Genomic DNA, 18,716 nt, shown 5'->3' on the forward strand with positions numbered 1-18,716 from the left:
TGGTTATATTTTATCCATGTTTAATGTACGTCATTGTAATATGTTGGCCCTGTTTTGTGATTGGTTCAACCATTTCTGATTTTGGTACGCTGTCTTAGCCAACATTCGTTTCATATTAAATGCATTTTTCTTAATAAATACTAAAACTGCAAAGTAAATTCAATAACACTGTGTTGTAAAGCAGAAAAATCTCAAAAGTTTTTTGGTGCCCAATACGTGCATACATACAGGGTCTTTCAGAAGGAATAGTAACTTTTTTAGGAGGTGTTAGTATAGACTAATTTCAATAAAGTGTTCCATATAATGTACGTTTCCAGAGATACAGCTGTTAGAATCTAACCCAAACAAATACTCAAAGAAGGTATTAAGCAAAGGCAGACGATTAAGTTCAGAGTTGATTTTTGTAAAACCTATCTTCAAGTCTAGTACAGCTTTGAATTCTCTTGATAACAGCACAAGTAGCTCTTGTGAGGTCCTCTCGGCACTCTTTTTATGAGGAGAGCACTCTTCATTACGTGAATGATAAATTCCTCGCTTGTGTTTACTTTTCCTTTGTGGATTATGCCGTTCCCACAGGTAAAAATCTAAAGGAGTGGGGTCTAGAGACCTTGCTGGACAAACAAGTGACCATTTCTGCTAGTTCATTTTCTGGAGAATGTCAGCCTTAGATCAAGTCAAGGGGACTGATGACCATAGATGTTAAGTCCCATAGTGCTCAGAGCCATTTGAACCATTTTTAGATCAAGTCAGTAGAATGTGCTGGAGCTCCGTCATGCTGAAAGAACATACCCATCCTTGTAGCCAAAGGAAATTCATCAAATAATGCTAGAAGTTGGTTTTTGAGGAAGATTAGATAACGGCCCTTCAATGGGATTCAGTAACACGACAGACCCAGTCAGCTTATTTTCCACCATACCACACTATTCATTTTCAGACTAGCATTCTTGGAAATGTCTTCACAAAGACATGGGGGTTTTTGTTGGACCATGATGTAAGTCAAGAGTTAGTGGTACCATCATGAATGAAAGTGGCTTCATCAGTTAATAGTATCAATTGGACTAATCAGTGATTTACAGTTACAATTATCTACCATCATTTTCCCTCCCAAAATAGTTATTAGCTACCTCACCAATATGATAGGTGAGACAAGCAATCACATTATGAGAATTGAAACTCTCCAACCCAGCAGCAGCAGCAGGGGCAGCAGTACTACCAATTCTTACAATGGCAATAGTGAACCAACTGCTACTATGACTCAAGGTATCATTAGAAACAGTACTAAAATTTAAAAATACATCCTACAAATATGCCTCAGTGATAAAGATAGCTGTACAGTACATGCAACCTCAATGGAGGGGTATCTATCTGTTGAGAGGTCAGACAATGTTCGGTTCCTGAAGAGGGTTAGCAGTCTTTTCAGTAGTTGCAGAGATAACAGTCTGGATGATTGATGTAGTAACACCAAATAAAACAGCCTTGCTGTGCTGGTACTGCAAATGGCTGAAAGCGAGGGGAACTACAACTGTGATTTTGATTTTGCCGAGGGCATCCAGCTCTACTCCATGGGGAAGCAGTGGTTGAGAAGGGAGAGAGAGAGGGTTGTAATGTTATTCAGTCTGTACATCGAGCAAGCAGCGAAAGAAACTAAAAAAAAAGTTCTGGAGAAGAGAGAAGAAATTAAAACATTGAGGTTTTCCAATGACATTTTAATTCTGTCCAAGGCAGCAAAAGGCTTGGAAGAACGGAATGTACAGTGTCGTGAGTGGAGGATATAAGATGAACATTAACAAAAGCAATACAAGGATAATGGAATGTAGTTGGAATTAAACCAGGTAAAGCTGCGGAAACTAGATTAGGAAACGAGTAACTTAAAGCACTAGATAGGTCTTGCTATTTTGGCAACAAAGTAATTGGTGGTGCCTGAAATAGAAAGAGTATTTTTTCCATTGTTTGATTAAAGAGTATAAAATGTAGACTGGCCATGGCAAAAAATGTGTTTCTGAAGAAGAGACTTGAGTGTTGGGATATCTTTGTCTGGAGTGTAGTCATGTATGGAAGTGAAACAGGGACAATAAACAGTGTAGGCAAGAAGGGAGGCTTTTGAAATTTGACGCTACAGAAGAATGCTGAAGATTAAGTGGTTAGATCACATAATAAATGACGAGGTACTGAATAGGATTGGGGAGACAAGAAATTTGTGGCACAGTTTGCCCAAAAGAATGGATTGGTTGAGAGGACACATTCTGAGACATGAAGGAATCACCAATTTAGTATTGGTGGGAAGTATGGGGGGTGGGGGTAAAAATTGTGGAGGGATCAAGAGATGAATACAGTCACCAGATTCAGAAGGATGCGGGTGGCAGTAGTTATTTGGAGATGAAGAAGCTGCCACTGATATAGTAGCATGGAGAGCTGCATCCGAACGACAACCTTCACTTTCTTTTTGAAAATGTTGAGTCCACTTTCAGATGATAAAGATAGAGGGCATGCACACATTATGTCTGCCATATTGCTATATGTCAAACACTGGTATGTGTAGTACTTGAACATTCCTCAATTTATGCATGTTTGTTTTGCAAGGCTCTGCTTGATTTACTGAAGTATGTCTCCTTTGCCCCCCCCCCCCCCCCCCATAACATTTATTGTGAAAAGGAAGTTTCTATGCAGATGTCTGGAACATCAGATCTCCACAGTTCTCCCACTTCCTGTTCTAATGTATGGTACCTCATCAAAACATTACAAAAATTTTATATTTTCATAAAAATTGAGAGTGTGATGTACTTTGTCAGATAGAACGAAAAACATCAATAAAGAGAGAGACATATTGTAATCATGGTTTAAATGAACTAAGGGCAAGGATTAACAGGTCTTGGATTCTTATTTGACAATAATCCAACACACTTCTTATGCAGTTTTTCAATTATTTACCACAGTCCAAGACATAGTTAAAAAGTATTGTCGCAGCCGTAGGTACACTGCCAATCAGTTCAGACGCCAACTCACATATCTACATGGCAACAATAACAACAGTTACATATGCATGGAGCTATCATAAATTTTTTAATTTTATAGAAGTATGTCTCATTGTTAAAATGTAAAAATAAGATGAAAACTGTTATTTTACAAAGTGTTACAAATTGTTGTAGTATTTTTGTGTGACTTAATTTCAATCTACATGTTTGAAAGTACAACTGTTTGTGAATATCCAAAAGTAACTGATGAAGCACAAAGATCCACTTTTTTGTGTTGCTGATATATGGTACATATAAATCCATTCCATATTTAGTACCAACATTTCCTGAAGGAACATACGTCATTCTTCACATTTCTACCTATACCATTTTTTATAATGTTTTTCATTGTTCCTGAAAGTGTGTTCAAAATTTATTGGAACAATGCATATCTTTTATTTACAAGTAAGTTATCAGGAGAAAGAAAACTGGCATTCGATGGATCGGAGCATGGAATGTCAGATCCCTTTATCGGGCAGGTAGGTTAGAAAATTTAAAAAGGAAAATGGGTACATTAAAGTTTGATATAGTGGGAATTAGTGAAGTTCGGTGGCAGGAGGAACAAGACTTTTGGTCAGGTGAATACAGGGTTATAAATACAATATCATACAGGGGTAATGCAAGAGTAGGTTCAATAATGAATAAAAAAATTGCAGTGCGGGTAAGCTACTACAAACAGCATAGTGAAGCATTGTTGTGGCCAAGATAGACAAGAAGCCCATGCCTACTACAGTAGTACAAGTTTATATGCCACCTAGCTCTGCAGATGATTAAGAAATTGATGAAATGTATGATGAGATAAAAGAAATTATTCAGGTAGTGAAGGGAGACGAAAATTTAATAGTCATGGGTGACTGGAATTCGAGAGTAGGAAAAGGGAGCGAAGGAAACATAGTAGGTGAATAGGGATTGGGGATAATAAATGAAAGAGGAAGCCGTCTGGTAGAATTTTGCACAGAGCATAACTTAATCATAGCTAACACGTGGTTCAAGAATCATGCAATAAGGTTGTATACATGGAAGAACCCTGGAGATACTAGAAATATCAGATAGATTATATAATGGTAAGACAGAGATTTAGGAACCAGATATTAAATTGTAAGACATTTCCAGGGGCAGATGTGGACTCTGACCACAATCTATTGGTTATGAACTGTAGATTAAACCTGAAGAAACTGCAAAAAGGTGGGAATTTAAGGAGATGGGACCAGGATAAACTGACTAAACCAGAGGTTGTACAGAGTTTGTTGTACAGAGTTTCAGGGAGAGCATAAGGGAACAATTATCATGAATGGGGGAAAGAAACACAGTAGAAGAAGAATGGGTAGCTCTGAGGGATGAAGTAGTGAAGGCAGCAGAGGATAAAGTAGGTAAAAAAATGAGGGCTAGTAGAAATCCTTGGGCAACAGAAGAAATACTGAATTTAATTGATGAAAGGAGAAAGTATAAAAATGCAGTAAATGAAGCAGGCAAAAAGGAATACAAACGTTTCAAAAATGAGATTGACAGGAAGTGCAAAATGGCTAAGCAGGGATGGCTAGAGGACAAATGTAAGGATGTAGAGGCTTATCTCACTAGGGGTAAGATAGATACTGCCTACAGGAAAATTGAAGAGGCCTTTGGAGAAAAGAGAACCACTTGTATGAATATCAAGAGCTCAGATGGTAACCCAGTTCTAAGCAAAGAAGGGAAAGCAGAAAGGTGGAAGGAGTATATGGAGGGTCTATGCAATGACGATGTTCTTGAGGACAACATTATGGAAATGGAAGAGGATGTAGATGAAGATGAAGTGGGAGATATGATACTGCGTGATGAGTTTGACAGAGCACTGAAAGACCAGAGTCGAAACAAGGCCCCGGGAGTAGACAACATTCCATTAGAACTACTGATGGCCTTGGGGGAGCCAGTCCTGACAAAACTCTACCATCTGGTGAGCAAGATGTATGAGACAGGCGAAATACCCTCAGACTTCAAGAAGAATATAATAATTCCAATCCCAAAGAAAGCAGGTGCTGACTGATGTGAAAATTAAAAAACAGTCAGTTTAATAAGTCACGGATGCAAAATACTAACGCAAATTCTTTACAGACGAATGGAAAAACTGGTAGTAGCTGACCTCGGAGAAGATCAGTTTGGATTCTGTAGAAATGTTGGAACACGTGAGGCAATACTGACTCTGTGACTTATCTTAGAAGAAAGATTAAGGAAAGGCAAACCTACATTTCTAGCATTTGTAGACTTAGAAAAAGCTTTTGACAATTTTGACTGGAATACTCTCTTTCAAATTCTAAAGGTGGCAGGGGTAAAATACGGGGAGCAAAAGGCTATTTACAATTTGTACAGAAACCAGATGGCAGTTATAAGAGTCGAGGGACATGAAAGGGAAGCAGTGGTTGGGAAGGGAGTGAGACAGGGTTATAGCCTCTCGCCAATGTTATTCAGTCTGTATATTGAGCAAGCAGTAAAGGAAACAAAAGAAAAATCCGGAGTAGGTATTAAAATCCATAGAGAAGAAATAAAAACTTCGAGGTTCGCCGATGACATTTTAATTCTGTCAGAGACAGCAAAGGACTTGGAAGAGCAGTTGAACGGACTGGAGAGTGTCTTTAAAGGAGGATATAAGATGAACATCAACAAAAGCAAAACGAGGATAATGTAATGTAGTTGAATTAAGTTGGGTGATGCTGAGGGAATTAGATTAGGAAATGAGACACTTAAAGTAGTAAATGAGTTTTGTTGTTTGGGGAGCAAAATAACTGATGCTGGTCGAAGTAGAGAGGATATAAAATGTAGACTGGCAATGGCAAGGAAAGCGTTTCTGAAGAAGAGAAATTTGTTAACATCGCGTATGGATTTAAGTGTCAGGAAGTTGTTTCTGAAAGTATTTGTATGGAGTGTAGCCATGTATGGAAGTGAAACATGGACGATAAATAGTTTAGACAAGAAGAGAATAGAAGCTTTCGAAATGTGGTGCTACAGAAAATGCTGAAGATTAGATGGTTAGACCACATAACTACTGAGGAGGTACTGAATAGAATTGGGGAGGAGTTTGTGGCACAACTTGACAAGAAGAAGGGACTGGTTGGTAGGACATGTTCTGAGGCATCAAGGGATCACAAATTTAGTATTGGAGTGCAGCATGGAGGGTAAAAATCGTAGAGGGAGACCAAGAGATGAATACACTAAGCAGATTCAGAAGGATGTAGGTTGCAGTAAGTACTGGGAGATGAAGAAGCTTGCACAGGATAGAGTAGCATGGAGAGCTGCGTCAAACCAGTCTCAGGACTGAAGACCACAACAACAACAACTATTAATGAAATGTAAAATGTTATAAGAGCTGAAATTGACACAAAATAAATATAAAACATTCAGTTACAAGTCAGTTGTGAAACAAAACATCTTTTGGTAGTAAAATTATGTAAGTGAGCAAAAAATGGAATTTATCTGAGGTTTGGAACTTAAATAGTGGCAACTATTTATTCACAACTGATGCAAAAGAGTTTCATGTTTGCACCTGTTACTGTCCTTCAAAGTAGTCACCAGCGTTACATATAACCCGTTGCCAGTGATATGGAAGGCGTAGTATACCATTACCAGAGCCTATTCTGTTGATAGTGCAAATGGGGCAGTCTACTGCCTGTCGAATCTCTGGAACAGTTCTGAAGTGAATGCCATGAAGTGGTTCCTTCATCTTAAGAATCGAATCAAAGTCACAAGGACGGAAGTCCGGGGAGTGTGGTGGATGGTACAGTACTTCCCAGTCCCATCGACAGAACAGAGCAGCCCCAGCTGGCGCTGTATGCGCTGGCGCACTGTGTTGCAAAATGATGGGTGGGCTACGCAGAAAGTGTCGCCGCTTCTTTCGCAAAGCTGGTCGCAGGTGATGCTCCAAAAACGAACAGTAATACTGTGCATTGATGCTCTGCCGTGAAGGAATGTAATGCATTAGGATAACACCATCACAGTCGTACACAAGAATCACATAACTTTAGACCGCTCCATTCGCACCATCAGCAGAACAGGCTCTGCCAACTGTTTACTAAGCCTTCCATATCGCTGGCAACAGGTTCTACACAACTCTGGTGACTACTTTTAAGGACAGTAACAGGTGCAAACATTTAACTCTTTTGTATCGGTTGTGAATAAATAGTTGCCACTGCTTAAGCTCCAACCCTTGTATTAGGCTACGTATTAGTTTTGGGTATTGTGTTCTTCAGTACTATTAGATGTTTGTAGTCACTTTACACTATACAGTTGGAGATTATTAATAAGAAGGGGAGATGCTGTTTTATACACCTCATGACTTATTAATAGTGCATAGCAGGTTGATGGTAAAGTACCTAAATTTTGTTATTAATTTCTGTTTTTTATAGACTGCGCTTAAGTTCTTAATACTGTACTGTTTACCTAGTCATTATAGAAACAGTGCCTTGAACTGAAATACTTGTTGCAGACAATGGATGCTAAAGAGGACACCAGCTCTGGAAGTGTAAATGCACAACACGATGCATCGGACAGTGGCATCACCACCATCATCGCTGTTGAAAACTTGAGCGAAGCCCTGAACAATGCTGAGATCATCGAATCTTTGAGCTTCTGGGACGAAGGTAGTAGCCCACCACCGAGTAACCTAGTTCCTATGGTCACAATGGATGAAAGTTCGTCCTCTAGCAATGATATGGAACCGATGGAATTAGATGTGCTGGAACGTGACTTGCTGGTAGATGCTAAAGAGTCAGAGCTAACAAATCGTTTTCTGAATGGGGAATTGACATTTAGTCAGTACGCGAGTTTGATGGGCGGCGATGAGGACGACGATGGTGACGACGACGATGTTATTGACAGTTACAGTACTGTACAAGACCGCCCAGATGAATCAATCCAGCCTAAACCTTCAAGTGCAGCAGTTAAAGAATTTGAAGAACTAGCAGCCGGGCCTTCACAGAGGCAGAGGAAATCAACTACAGAAAAGACCAAACGTGTCAGACGGCACCTTCCTCCCGCCCTGAAGGGATTGATGGGTGAGGCAAACTTAAGGTACGCTCGAGGTGATCACGAGATGGCCATTAAAATGTGCCTAGAGATAATAAGGCAGGTGCCGACAGCCCCCGAGCCTTTCCACACGCTCGCGGTGTTGTATGAGGAGAAGGGCTACCCGGAGAAATCCTTACAGTTTGCACTGATTGCGGCCCACCTGAACCCAAACGATGTGGACCAATGGGTACGCCTAGCTGAAATCTCTGAAGAGCAGGGCAACCTGAGGCAAGCGGCAACCTGCTACTCCAAGGCCATTGCAGCTGATTCGGCCAATACGGAAGAGCACATGGTCAGTATATACATGAAACGCTGGGAGCTCCTGGACAAGGTGGGTGAAACGAAGGCTGGCCTCAGGGGCCTCATCAGGCTGATGACACTCCTCCGTCACGACCAGGGTCTGGTCCTGTTCCACATAGCGAAGATTGTGGCTACAAAGTACCACGAGCGCAATGAACTGGTCCGTGCGAAGGAAGTTATGGACATCGCATTTTCCAAAAGTCCTCAGTCCGTCACTACGGAAGATGTCAATTTGATGTTGGAACTTCTCTTGAGCCTGCAGCACTACCAGGAATGCATCAACATCCTCGTTCAGTATTGTGGAGTGGAAGTGGAAGCAATATCTGAGAATCAGGCGTCCGGCCGAGAACCAGTTTTGAAGATAATGTCGTGCAATATCCCGGAGACACTGGTGATTGACCTCAAAGTTAAAGTTATAGTCGTACTAATCCATATGAAAACTTTTCACCTGATTGACGAGCTGCTGAACTTGCTCCTGAACGGGCAAAGCCCAGAGCAGTCGGGCGATCTGTACCTTGATGTAGCCGAGGCCCTGATGTCGGAAGGCGAGCACCGTGAAGCCCTGCGTCTATTAGAACCGCTTACAGAGACAGAAAACTACAGCCTGCCCGCGGTGTGGCTGCGGCACGCAGAGTGCTTGAAGCAGTGCGGCCGAACCGAGGAGGCAATTGCTGCGTACAGGCAGGTGGTCACGCAGGCGCCACAGCACCTGGACGCGCGGCTGACACTTTCGGACCTGCTGAAAGCCGTGGGCCGTGAGGAGGAGGCACTCGTGGTCCTCACACAGGATGAAGAGTCGGAAGTACTGGAACCGGGACTGCTGTATGAGCGGTGCTTGCTTCTGAAAGATGCTGAGGGTAAGACCGAAGAATTCCTGGCTGTGGGCCAGCTTTTGCTGTCCAGGCACTGGACGCGGATCAGGAACCGTGAGGAAATGTACGCACTCACCCGAATGAGGAGGTTTACAAAGAAACGCGACGCGCTCAGGGAAATACGTACCAGCCGTGGAGAGCCATCCCATGACCCTGATGCTCCGGACTTCCATTCTGGCAAAGGAGAACCGTCGGTATGTAACTTTGCTCATATAGTTTTCCTCTCTTTCGTAGTAGCTTCACTGTCGACAATGATCATGATCTTCCTGTCGTGAAAATTCTTACAGATATGCAGTAATGTACCAGGGCCGTTTTCAACCTCTGATAGGCTATAAATAAAAGACAAGTTCATAGAAAACAATTATTTTATTACCAAAGTTTTGTACACTTATGGTTACTTTTCAACATAATCACCGAAAAGATTGAGACATATATCATACCTGTGGACAAGCTTTGCAATACCCTGTTCAAAAAATGTTACCACCATTGATTTCAAATGAGCATTGACATAGTTTTGAAGATCTTCATTGGTTTGAAAGTGATGCCCTCCTAGCCAAGTTTTCAGTTCAGGGGAAAGGTTAAAGTCACTGGGTGCCAGGTCAGGACCGTATGGCAGATAATCGAAAATGTCGCATTGGAATTGTTCAGTGAGCCGTTGGGTTGTGTCAGCAGTGTGTGGATGAGCAGTGTCATGGATCAACACGATTCCTGAAATCAGCATTTCTCTTCGTTTGCTTGAATGGCTCTCCACAAACGTCGTAAAGTGTCACAATAAGTAGCTGCATTGATAGTGGTTCCAGGCTGCATAAACTCTACAAGCAACACACCTGTTTGATCCCAAAACACAGTAGCCATAACCTTTCTGTTGTTGAATGTTCGTTTGAATTTATTTGTTTGTGTGGTGAATTTGGATGCATCCATTGTTGTGATTGTCATTTTTTTTTTTTTTTTTTCCCTTGTGTGTCATATTGGATCCAAGTTTCTTCTCCAGTAACAGTTGATTTCAAAAAGTTTTTGCCTTTATCGTGATAACCTACAAGGAAATTCAAAGCTGACGCCATTCGGTGACTTTTGTGAGCATCCGTCAGCATTTTTGGAACCCGACGAGCACAAAGTTTTTTGTAGCCTATATGTTCAGGCACGATAGAGTGTACGACAGATCTTGAAACTTCCGGAATTTCCGTAGACAAAGCAGTTATGGCAAACCTACGATTTTCTCTAACCATTCTGTCAACTTGTTCAATGAGGTCGGCTGTAATGACAGACATGTGTCCTCGGCCCCCTTCTTCATGCACGTCATTTCGGCCATTTTTTAAACTTTCAGCACCATTCGCGCACAACACTGTTAGTCATGAAGTTATCACCTTACACTCAGCTCATTCTCCAATTAATTTCTGCTGCACTATTCCCTTCTGCTTGGAGAAACCAAATTACACTTCGTGATTCACACTTGGCGGGAGCAACAATGATGACAGCCATGTTTACGTGGCTGTAGTGCAATGCAGACTGATGCCATCTACATCTATGTTTGCCTTTTGGTCGTCAATGGCGGAGTGTGTAGTGTGAGAGTTGCGAAGTTGCCTTCAGTGCATGTCCACTTTCTGCCACTTGTGTAGCTTATATACTGAGCGAGCAGAGGTTGTGGGTCTGAATCTTGTCAGGTACTTTATTTTGTTTTACTTTTTAAAAATCATAATGACATTCTTCATTACTTTTATTCAGTTTGGCTTAAATGTAAATTTCTATATCTGCACCAAATTTATTTATATTTATTTATGTGTTATAATATGTAAACATTTGAAAATGCTGGTCTGTTGGTTAAGAAATAAAAGACGAAATAAATGTATTCATATTGACTGTGCAGTGATGTCAAAAATGTGTTTTTAGTTTATCAGATGTGCATTTTTTAGATGATAATCATCATACAAACATTGAACACACAAATTTCTGTCACACTATGGACAAAACAATGTAGATGAAGATTTAAATGAAAGAAGGGATTATAACTGAAACAAAATTCGAGCAAAATGAGGAATAGAAGTAATTAATGCAGTAAAAAAGTAAATCTCACTGCTGGGGACCTCTTCTTGTTAGATCTGTAGATGATCAAGAGTGATCAAAACGTGTCATGAATTAAAATTGTGCAACTGAGACGGTAGAATAAATGGGAATTGTTTTAAAAAGCATTGTACGTTGTTGACTTGATGGCTGTAAACTAAAGACTTGATCACAATTAAGTTTACGTTTCAAATAACTGACCATAGACATACATCAACACAGAGTACACGATATTGATGAAATGAATGATAGCCTCTGACTTCATTGTCCTACAAACCTGCCTTTAGATATGCATAAGATTAAAAATCAAAACTTAGTGTTATATTGTTATCATCAACAAATAACATAGCAAAAATAAGGACACACAATTACATTAGTAAAAGATCAAGAGCTGTATAACAAGAAAAAAACCAAAATTACAGGCGCTAATTTATGAAAAAAGTTTTCTACGAAGATCGTTTCAAAAGTTCTGCACACTGCGAGATAGAATTGAAGCAAATAATTTATTTTAGAGAATAATTTACAGGCATTCAATATAATCTCCATTCTTGCTTATGACAGCTTCCCAACAATTTGGCAAGTTCTTTGTTCCAGATGGAGCACCTTCATTGTTGAATTGTGTGATTACTGGGGTCACCTGACTGTAAGCTTCTTCAGTTGTATCAGAATATTTTCACAGAATTGTTCCTTCAATTTGGGAAACAAATCATAGCCTGGGGTGGCTAATTTCAGGACTGTGTGGTGGGTGGGGAAGGATTTCCCATCCATTTGTTGATTGTTTCACTCACTGGTAGGCCAACATGTGGCTTCCTTTTTTGTGCAAAATGAGGAGACCAGCTGCAAGAATGTTAGGCATTCTTTTATGAATTTTTGAGTATAAAACATATTGCAGAAACGGCTTGTAGTACACACCTGCTGCAGATGTCCCATGGGGCAGTTTTATTTATAGTTTTGACTCCATTCGTGTCATACACAAAGATAATCATGAGTTTCACCTTTGATGATTGTTTGTTGCAGAATTTTTTTCTGGTGTGGAGAGTCAGATCTTTTCCATTGTGATGACTGAGACTTCAGTTCTGGTGCATTATCTTGTATCCAGGTTTCATTAAATGCAACAGTCCATGTCAGAAACAGTGCTCATTATGTTCAGTAACATTGAAGCAATTCTTTTGCAACCTGCTGTCCGCTCTTCACTCAGACCATGTGCAACCCATCCGGCAGCAACTTACCTTATCGTCAACATTACAGTTATGTTTCTGTAAACTCAAATGACATATTCTGGCCTCATATTTCATTTTCTCTCATACTTTTTGACGACCCTCTCTCAACGTGTTATTGACAATAACCTGAGAGGTTTAGTGTGTTGCAGTTGATGGCATTCCCTTCTTGGATTGTCCTCAGGGCTTACCCGACCTTCACAGAAATGAGCAGACTACTGTGATACTGTGCTATGGTCCACCACACTATTTCCACACACCTCTTTCAAAGCATTGTAAATTTCTGTTTGGTCACTACGCGTAATCTGACCTGATTAGGTTTCTGCTTCCATTTTAAACCTGAATTACTCACAAGACAACCACGTGAACCAGCAGACACGTATAGGACCGTCACCCCTAAAGTCTCATTGACAACTGACACGAATTTCAACTTCGTCGCACCACTGTAATGGTCGTGCATGCATAGTTTCAAATGACCAACATACTTATGCGAGGATTCCTGAAGTCAAAAAAAAAAAAAAAAATTCTTAAAGGTGCAATTTTCAAATTGAATAATTAACAAAGTAAAAAGTTATTCTGGTGGAAGCAGATATTTTTCTAATTTGGGAAAATTTAGACTATAGAAGTGTGGTACTGAATTCTGGTAATAATCACTATTTAAGATTCAACCTTGCGGTACACCAAAATTTTGAGTATGTATAACTTTTTAAATAGGAAGTTTTTGGAATAAACTGTTTGTTGAGAAGAGGAGAACGAGAGTTTTCAAATGAGGTAACCAAATTTAGAAATAAACGGCTATTTGCTCAATGAAAATTTCACCTCCTTGTATTTAGTAAGGATCATAAATCATGGATATTTCTTGCGAAAAAGTATTTCCATCTGCATTAGCTATAATATTGTCATCAGTAACTGAAAAAACTATGCAGGGAATAATAATCTCCAATGAGCTACAGCTTTACAAAGAAATTAGCTATTTTGTGTAATTATTGATGCTTTTAACAATATTAATGTTGGGAGTGGTATTAAGGAAAATTACGATAGTCCCATCTTGTTCTGTTACAGGTACAAGAAGAGTGGGCACTCTTCAAAGAAATGTGCAACACGTGTATGCGACTTGAGCGGTTCAATCTCCTGCAGAGACTGACATTTTCGGCGCTGGGCTCAAAGAAGTTGACATCCAAGCCAGAAATGTTGCGGGAGCTCGAGTTCATGTGCATGTTGGCCTGCTTCTACAATGCCGACGCATACTACGGCTACAATTTGGCGAGAGATAATGTGTTGAGAGACTCCTCCAAACCCAGGATTTGGAATTTGTTCAACTTGGTCATCCAGCGTGCTGATGACGTGCGTCACAATAGGTTTCTCATGAGGCTTCTTGCGAGGCAACCCAACCACGAGGCCCTCACCCTCCTGCATGCCAACAACTGCCTCGTGGCGGGGACGTACAAGTACGCCCTGAGTGAGTACACCACGGCTTACCGTGCCAGGCCGTCAGCAATGACTGCGTTCCTTGTCGGAGTGACGCTTATTCAGGTCGCGTGTCAAAAATTTTCCGCAAAAAAACATGCACTTGTCGTCCAGGGGCTGTCATTTATGAGTCTGTACAGGAAATACCGTGGTCAGGAGGGTTTCCAAGAAGTGTCCTACAATTTAGGTCGAGCTTTCCACCAGTTGGGCCTGTTACCTGCTGCTATATTTAACTACCGTAATGCGCTGGAGAGTAATGTCTCGCCATTAATTGAGCAGTCGCCGAAACGATTGAACCTTCAAAGAGAAGCGGCATTCAATTTGTATTTAATTTACCACAGTTCAGGTTCCAGTGATATCGCAAGGAGCTACCTTGAAAAGTATATTGTTGTCTAATACTAAGGATTATCTTTAAAATGTTGACATTCATAGTATGTAACTGAATATAGAGAAAAATGAAAATGATGGGAGCTGCAGCAACTTGCAAGTTTTACTATAAACTGGCTGAGTACCCATTGTTGCTCGGGTATGTATTCTAGTCCTGTAAGTCCATTTCCTCCTTCCCTCTCTGTCCATCTCCTCATCCCCCCTCTCTGTGTCCATCTCCTCTCCCCTCTCTGTCCATCTCATCCTCTTTCCTTTCTTTGCCCATTTCCTACTCCCCTCTATTTGTACACCTTCTCCTTATCCTCCTCCCTCTATCTAGATCCTTCTTTAGATAATGTCTGCAAAATTTGTAGTTTTGAGGATGTAATAAATTAAAATGTCATGCATGACACAGCATTTTTTCATGCATGTTCGTGTTAATGATGTCATGTCTCTTGAAACATGTGGTGTTCAGTGATATAATTTTGTATGTACAATTAGCAAAATATGAGGATATCTCTGCGATTAGAGAACTGGGGAAAGTTTGGAAAAATCGGTAGCCTCGGGCCAAGGGAGACTTATCAGATGGAATGGGGAGGAGAGAGAGATTGTTGCAAATTCCATCAGATGAGATTTTCAAATCTGAGACTTTAAAGGCAGAAGATATAGTAATACTCAAGATTGAGATTACTGGTAAAACATTGGGCATGACTAATAAGAGTGGAAAGCGAAGTGTGCTGTATGTGGTGGGGTGGAGAAAATATAGACAGGTCAGAAACTATAGGTTATTGAAAACTGTGAGAGAGTTGTTCATTGCCAGTATACACCTTTTGCCTACGTCTATTCGTCCCAGCCGATAACTTGATGTAGTCTTGCCAATGTAAATGGCCAAACATTGTTTACATAACAGCTAGCACATGACATGTTGTTTCACTGATGGTTCTTCCTTTGAAAGTATATGTTTTGCCAATTACAGAGCTGGTACAGGTGGTGATAGGAGGGTGCATAGAGCAAATCTTACAGTTGTTACGGTCACAGGGGTAGGAGTCACAGGGTAGGGAAATGGGTGGAAAAGGAGCAGAGTGTCTGACAGTGATATTGCGGAGATTGGGAATGTGACGAAAAGCTATTCTAAATGTTGTGGGAAAAAGTGTCAGACAGAATGGAATTCATTTCAGGCCGTGTTCTTTGGAAGTCCTAGCCTTGTTGAAGTAACTGATTAATGCATTCCGAACTTGGATAATACTGAGAGACAGGAGGTGTATGGCTAAGATGTTTTTTGGAGGTATCACTATTGGATATGATGGCATGGGAAATGTGCTAATGGACTAGGGCTGGTAAGGTAATTAAGTCCAGTGAAGGCTGTGGTAAGAATGGTTACGTAGTGCTCTAAAGCGTCCCGAAAAAATACATTTGTGTCAAATTCAAAGGCTATGTGGAAAGGAATATCTGACACAGAAAGGATGGTGACTGTCAAAATGTAAGTATAGTTGTTTGTTAGTAGACTTAATAAAAACTGAACTGTGTAGCTGATGCTCAGTGAGGATGGGATCAACATCAAGGAAAGTGGCATGGGATTCTGAATAGGACCACGTGATGTACTGGGAGAATGTATTTAGAGATTCCAAGAATTTTAACTGGCCAGCCTCATGATGAGTCCATAAGCCAAAGATGTCACAGGCTGAAGGCTTATGGATCCCAGGAAAGCCTCTTCTAGCGAACCACGGAAAGGGTGGCATACGAGGAGCCATCCTTGGTTACATGGCCATGCTCCCGAGCTGTTTCTCTGTCTGCTTTGTCAAAGGTGAAGTAAATGTTGGTAAGCGTAAAGTTCATTAAAGTGAGCAGGAACGAAGTCGTAGGTTTGGAATCGGGTGGGCACTGTTTGAGGAAATGTACAGCAATGGGCAGACCGTGTACGTGGATAATGTTGGTATCACCATCCCACTTCCACCACACACACCTTGCTTGTCGCCATTGGTGTCACCTCCCTCAATACCGTCATCAGCTTCAGCAGGTATATTAGAAAAGTGTATAATCATATTTGAATCATCCTATGCAGAAAGAGCTTGAGTCCATTATTCGTAGTTTTGATAACTGGGGCGGGGGGGGGGGGGGGGGGGGAGAATTTGGACAATACTATAGGAATGCAAAGGTGAAGGAAAAATTCACTGCTGTATATTGACAGAGTACAAAAGTTCTATTGAGATTCAATGAATCTGAAGTGTCTTAAACTACAAAAATAGTTTTTTTGGTGCTGTACTGAAGTTCTTTCTGCTTCAACATATGGTAACATATTTTATACAGATATCGGTTGCAATTGCAATTTGTGTGATACAGTATGATATTTTACTATCTCAACTCCTTACTTGAGGTTTACATGGTGTTTACGTAGAGCGAGGCACCATGGGGCAGCCACAATAATGAAACAGTCATTCTCATTGCCCTCTAATGTGATGAGTGATCACCTCAGACGACCAGTACAGTTGCACACCTGTGTAGTGTGGACAGTATGATGTTATCAGTCAGCTCTTGAGGGATATTTGGCCAATATCCAGCTCTGCGCCCATTGTGACATGTGCTGGCCTGGCTACAGTGCATCTACCAAGTGCATCCCAGACATGCTCATTTACGTCTAAGTCCATTGAACAAGCTGGTCACTCCATTCATTCAATTCCTTCAGCCTCAGGCAGGTTGTCTACCAGTGCAGCTCTGTGAGGACGAGCATTATTGTCCACGAGAATAAATCCATCTTCTATGGCACCAGTGTAGGGCACAACAAAAGTCAAAGGATCTCATCTCTATACCTCTGGGCAGTCAAAGCACCATTCTGAATGTCACAGAAGTCTGCATTTCCACCAATACTGGCTCCTGCCCACATCATTCGTCCACCAGCATGATGTGGTGATGTTTAGCTGCGATAGGCATAATAAAAAGATTCGCACAATCATAGCTTTCGGCCATTAAGGCCTTTGTCAGCAGTAGACACACATACACACACAGGCACGAGCGCACACACTGACGCAAGAGCAACTTGCACACACGTCTGCAGTCTCAGAGAGCTGAAACTACACTGCTCTCTTGTATTGTTACATTCCATCCTGGGTTATCCATTGTCTGATATGGTGATATTTCCTGTACATAAGCATGATTTCTCCGAGTTCCACGTTCTCTCCAGATGAGGGAACAATGATTGTCTGGCTGAACAGAAAATCTTGACTCATCTGTGAACAGCACACGGCACCATGCATAACGACTCCAATCTTGATGTTCCTCTGCCAAGTTTCTGTGGGCTAACCGGTGTTGTGGATACGCACCATAGGCCTCCGTGCATAGAGGCCACATTCCCGAAAGCGATTTCGGACTGTTTGTGTTGATATTGCGCTTCCTGTTGCTGCCTGGAGGGTGCGTTGCAGCTGAGTTGCATTCGGCCTCCTGTCTTGACGGGCTGTTAACTGGAGATAACAGTCATCTCTTGCTGATGCTACCTGTGGACAACCTTAGCTTTGCCTTCTTTTAACGGTTCCTGTTGTCTGAAATCGCCTCCAGGTCCTGGAAGTTACACTTTGGGACACTCCAATGGCTGCAGGCACCTCCCTCTGTCAGTCCTGCTTCAAACCGTCCTATGGCTCTCCATGCCATAGCTTCGGTAAATCACGTTGTTGCATTGCACTACCTGCTCACTACGTTATCTGAACTCAACTTCTTGTGTAATTCGTTTGGTAGAATAAACACAAGTCAATACCAACCCCCTCTGCAGCAACTTTCCTTTATGACCACTATCTTGGTGAGTGTAATGTTGATGTCTCCAGTCCGTAGAAATGTATGTTTGTTGAAACCTCAATAAACTTGGACATTATTATACATCCACAGAGTTCGCTGGGGGGCATTATTATGCATTCATCGAGTTGGCTGCTGTACATAAATCATCATCATTATGCTGATGCCAAAATGTACTTTGTTGTCTCGTGGTTCCGACTTTGTTGTCTGCCTCTGTAGCACAGCAGTTGCATTACTACCTAACACGCAAGGGGGCCCGGGTTCAATTCCCGGCAGGGGACTTGGTGTTGTGTGTCCATCGTCATCACTTTCGTCATCATTGACACGCAAGTCGCCTAAGTGACGTCAACTCAAAAGACTTGCAATATGGTGGCCAAACCCCGAAGGGGATATCCCGGCCAATAAATGCCATATGATCAATTTATTTCATAAATCATTGGCCACCCATTCTTGGAATCAAAAATATCTTCCGTTTTCACATCACATACTTCAAATTCCATAGATGTGCTATTTTCAGTGATCAGTTTGGTTATTTCATGCACAGTGTACAATCGGTAATACCTTCTAAGGCTGTATTTGATTGTAGAAAATCCCTGTCACAAGGCAGAAAA

The 18,716-nt window shown here is 41.2% G+C and overlaps 1 protein-coding gene across 1 annotated transcript in view; it reads left to right on the plus strand.

Moving 5' to 3' along the window:
- Positions 1 to 14,735, plus strand: part of LOC124718903 (general transcription factor 3C polypeptide 3) — a 30,896-nt gene extending 16,161 nt beyond the window's left edge. Inside the window, exons 2-3 of the mRNA XM_047244551.1 lie at positions 7,465 to 9,411; positions 13,555 to 14,735. Coding sequence (XP_047100507.1) covers positions 7,468 to 9,411; positions 13,555 to 14,355 — 2,745 coding nt within the window. The 5' untranslated portion in view covers positions 7,465 to 7,467 and the 3' untranslated portion in view covers positions 14,356 to 14,735. The remainder of the gene's footprint in view (positions 1 to 7,464; positions 9,412 to 13,554) is intronic.
- Positions 14,736 to 18,716: the final 3,981 nt, after the last annotated feature.

Source organism: Schistocerca piceifrons, chromosome 10 (assembly GCF_021461385.2).
Source record: "Schistocerca piceifrons isolate TAMUIC-IGC-003096 chromosome 10, iqSchPice1.1, whole genome shotgun sequence".
Lineage (NCBI taxonomy): Eukaryota > Metazoa > Arthropoda > Insecta > Orthoptera > Acrididae > Schistocerca > Schistocerca piceifrons.